The sequence below is a fragment of the Aureococcus anophagefferens genome (assembly GCF_000186865.1).
Source record: "Aureococcus anophagefferens unplaced genomic scaffold AURANscaffold_310, whole genome shotgun sequence".
Taxonomy (NCBI): Eukaryota; class Pelagophyceae; order Pelagomonadales; family Pelagomonadaceae; genus Aureococcus; species Aureococcus anophagefferens.
In genome coordinates, this window is record NW_008705839.1 from 1 (window position 1) to 3,992 (window position 3,992).

General features: G+C 71.9%; 1 protein-coding gene across 1 annotated transcript; it reads right to left on the bottom strand.

Moving 5' to 3' along the window:
• Positions 1–16: 16 nt before the first annotated feature.
• Positions 17–3,941, bottom strand: AURANDRAFT_68705 (hypothetical protein; the record flags this gene model as incomplete). Its single annotated transcript, XM_009044424.1, has 9 exons — positions 17–141; positions 273–297; positions 467–687; positions 739–961; positions 1,005–1,792; positions 1,843–2,211; positions 2,349–2,570; positions 2,686–3,271; positions 3,351–3,941. Coding segments are annotated over 9 exons (3,150 nt in total), but the record flags the coding sequence as incomplete, so codon positions are not given.
• Between the last annotated feature and the right edge of the window lie 51 nt (positions 3,942–3,992).

The window sequence follows — 3,992 nt, forward strand, 5'->3', positions numbered from 1 at the left end:
TGCCCGGCGGGCAGACGTAGCCCGCGGCGCAGCGCATGGCGTCGAGCATGCGGTACATGCCCATGTTTTCGCAGGCCCAGCCCGCGAGGCACTCGCGGCAGTTGTTGACGTCCGTCGCGCGTTCGAGCGGGTTGTACGTGCCTGTGGCAGGGGTTTGGAGCAAGTTTGCAGGACCCGAGAGACGCGGGCTGAGCTCGCCGGCGGGGCACGCGACGGGCTCCGCGACGCCCTGCTCGCAGTAGGCGCCCGCCGTGCAGTTGTAGCACTGCGACTGGCGGTGGAGCCCCGTGCGGTTGCCTGTGTGCGAATCGACCACTGGTTCGGGACGTCCCGACCAAACTTTGAAAATTCTCTAGCTCGGTCAATTCGAAGTCGATTCGGCTGATTTTTGGACGAATCGATTGCTCTCGTCGAGTTCTCGAAGCACAGCGGAAGTGCTTGTGTCGAACCTTTCGAATACGCGCACATTGAAGTCGAGTTGAAGATTTGACTTCCACCCCGTTCGGTTGCCAAAGGACCCCGCCGCGCAGGGCGTGCCCCACCAAGTCGCGGACCCGACGGGGCAGAAGTGGCCCGTGGGGCAGGGCTTGTCGACGTACGTCGACGAGTTCGTCGGGCAGTAGTAGCCCGGCGGGCAGGGCAGGCAGTCCGCGGCCGACGCCGCGCCGAAGTCCGGCTGGTACGTACCTGCGAAGAAAAAGGTTCGCGCGAGCGGTTCGTGGGAGCGGGGCCGCGCACCGGCGTCGCAGAGGGTGGGCTCGGCCGAGCTCTCGGGGCAGTAGCCGCCCCGGTCGCAGAGCTTGGCCGTCGCGAAGACCGTGCCCCCGTAGGCCTCGACGGCGATCGGGTCGACGACGTCGACGATCATTCCGTCGCAGTAGTAGCCCGGCGGGCACGGCGCGCAGGCGTGGTCCGCGGACCGGCCCGCCGTCGTGTTGCCCAGCGTCCCCGGCGGGCAGTACTCGACGACGGACGGCGGGTTGCACCACGTGCCCGCCGCGCACTCGGAGCCCGGCGGCGAAGGCGTCGACGACGCGGTTCGGGCAGCGGTAGCCGGGGTTGCAGTCGAGGCACTGCGTCAGGCCGCCGGGGCTGTAGAACCCCTCCGTGCAGACGACGACCGTCGCCGCGTCGGGGCAGGCGAAGCCCGGCGGGCAGACCGTGCAGTTCGTGGCATTCGTCAGCGAGTACGTGCCCAAATCGCACGGGTACTCGCCGGACGTCGGCGACGGACAATAGGAACCTCGAGGACACTTCAAGCAGTCCATCTCGCCGAGGGGCGAGTAGGTGCCCGCGTCGCAGGGATTCGTCGCCGCCGTGTCCGTTCCCGCGCAGGCGACGCCGTTGGGGCAGGCGACGCACGCGTCGCGGCCGCCCTCGGAGAAATAGCCCTCCGCGCACAGCTCCGCGTCCGTCGGCGGCGCCGCGCGGTCGGCGCACGCGTAGCCCGCCGGGCAGCTCGTGCAGTAGGCCTGGCCGCCCTCGCTGTAGGTGCCCAGCGTGCACGGGAGCTGGACCTCCTGGTCATAGAAGGGGCATTGAAACCCCGGCGCGCAGTCGACGCACTCGGAGCGGTCGAACGACGGCAGGCGGCCCTCGGCGCAGTAGCTGCAATTCTGCCAGCCGCCCGGCGAGTAGGTCGCGTAGCCGCAGGGCGCCGGCGACGCCGCCGGGTCGCCGCAGTGGTAGCCCGCGGGGCACCGGAGGCACCGCGTGTTGTTGCCGGGCGCGTACGTGCCGACGGGGCACCGCGTCGGGATCATCGACGGCTCGCCGAGGGGGCACTCGAAGCCTACAAAAAAAGAAATGTGACAGTTCCGCCGCAGCTATAAAAGCGCTCACCGGGCGGGCAGGGCGCGCAGGACGTCTGGTTCGCCGTCGGCCGCCAGCCCGGTTCGCAGAGCACGGGCGGCAGGCCGTCGCGGCAGACGTAGCCCCGCGCGCAGGACGTGCACGTCGCCCGGCCGCGGAAGGCGTAGGTGCCCGCGTCGCAGGCGACGGGCGGGTCCGCCGGGTCGAGGCATTTGAAGCCCGCGGGGCACGCGGAGCAGTTCGTCCCGCCGTAGGGCGCGTACGTGCCCGGCGCGCACGACTCGAGCGCCGCCGGGTCCTCGCAGCTGTGGCCCGGCGGGCAGAGCTCGCAGGCGAGGCTCACGCCCTTGGCGCTGAAGAAGCCCTCGGCGCAGCGCTGGGGGCCGACGCTCGCGTCGCCTAAAGCCGCGGCGGCGTCTCCCGACAGGCAGACCGGCGCGTCGAAAGCTCTCCGACACGACGCCGCAAAGGTCGTCGAACGCGCGCGGACGAGTAGGAACACACGGACCGGTTTCAAGAGACGCCGCAAGGGTCACCGCAGGAGAAGCCGGCGGGGCAGTCGTCGCAGAAGGAGCCGTCCTTGCTCGTCGTCAGGCCCTGGGCGCACGGCGCGCACGCGGTCGCGTTGCCCTCGGCGAAGGTGCCGTTCGCGCACGGCGCGGGCGCGGCGCCGGGCTCCGCGCAGGCGTGGCCCGCGGGGCACGGCGCGCACTCCGTCGCGCCCGCGGCGCTGTACTCGCCGGGCGCGCAGTCCGAACCTGCGCGCGGAAGGTCCCGTCGAGTCGCGCGCGCGCGCCGCGGCGCCCCTCGACCTCGAGCGGTCCGCGGGCCTCTCCGAGGAGCTCCTGGAAATAAAGACGCCGGGCGCGTCACAGCGTATCGAGCCGGCCGAGGCGCTCGTGCCGTTGGCGCAGAGCGCGGGGTCCTCCGCCGGGTCGTCGCAGGAGAAGCCGCCGGGGCACTCGTCGCAGCGCGGCGCGCCCGTGACGTTCCCGGTGTAGCGCCCCGTGGGGCACGCCGCGCAGTGCGTCGCGTTGCCCGGCGCCGCCGTCCCCGGCTCGCAGGGCGCGGGCGCGACGGCGACGTTCGTGCAGCTGTGGCCCAGCGGGCAGGAGACGCAGTACTGCCAGTTCGACAGCGAGAACGCGCCGTCGCCGCAGAGCGCGGGCGCCGCGCCGGAGCTCGGGCAGCTGTACCCGGCGGGGCACGCCGTGCAGTTCGTGAGGTTGCCGAGGGAGTAGGTGCCCGACGCGCAGGGCACGGCGTAGCCGCCCGACGGGCACGCGTGGCCCTTGGGGCAGCCCGAACAGGCGCCCATCGCCTCGAACTCCGCGACTTTGCCCGCCGGGCAGTCGCCGCAGTCCATGGCGAGCTCGAGGCTGTAGGTGCCCGCGGCGCAGGCGACGACGGACGCGCCGGAGCCGCAGGCGTAGCCCGCGGGGCAGGGCTCGCACGACGCCTACGATGAAAGAGAGTGACCGCGGTCTTCTCCGGACGCGTTTCGAAGGCGTAGAAACACGGGACGCCGGTCGCCCCACCGCGCCGTATTCTGCTGCGTAGTGGCCCGCCGGGCAGGCGTCGCAGCCGTCGCCGTTCGTCGCGCCCATGACGGCCTTGTAGGTGCCCGGCGCGCAGAGCTCGGGCGCGTCGCAGCCGCCGGCGCACGTCGCGCCCCGCGGGCAGTCGAGGCAGCGGCGCGTGCCGTTGCACGTCGACGAGTAGGCGCCGGCGTCGCAGTCCCGCGCGCAGTAGTCGTCGTCGAAGATGGTCAGGGTCACCGTCGCCGCGTCGCAGCCTGTACAGTCGTGCGAGAATTCCACGGCGTGCTCGGACGCGCCGGCTTTATTGTCGTCGGCGACGGTGACCGTGACGGTCTTCGCCGCGTAGTCGGCGCTCGTGAAGGTCAGCGTCTCCGCGTCCGCCGTCGCCAGGGACGCGTTCGACGACGTGATCGTGACGACGACGTCGCTGCTCGGCTGGGCGGCGACGGAGACCTCGTAGGTGATGGACGCCGTGGCGTCCCACTCCTCGGCGTAGAGCTGCGTCGGCGACACGCTCAGCGTCGTGGCCGTCGCGAGCTGGAGCGCCGCGGCGGCGACGACGAGTCGCAGTGGCATGGGCAGCCCCATACTCGTTTCTCGGCGCCGGACGGCTTGCTCAAACACGATGCTGCCGGCCAG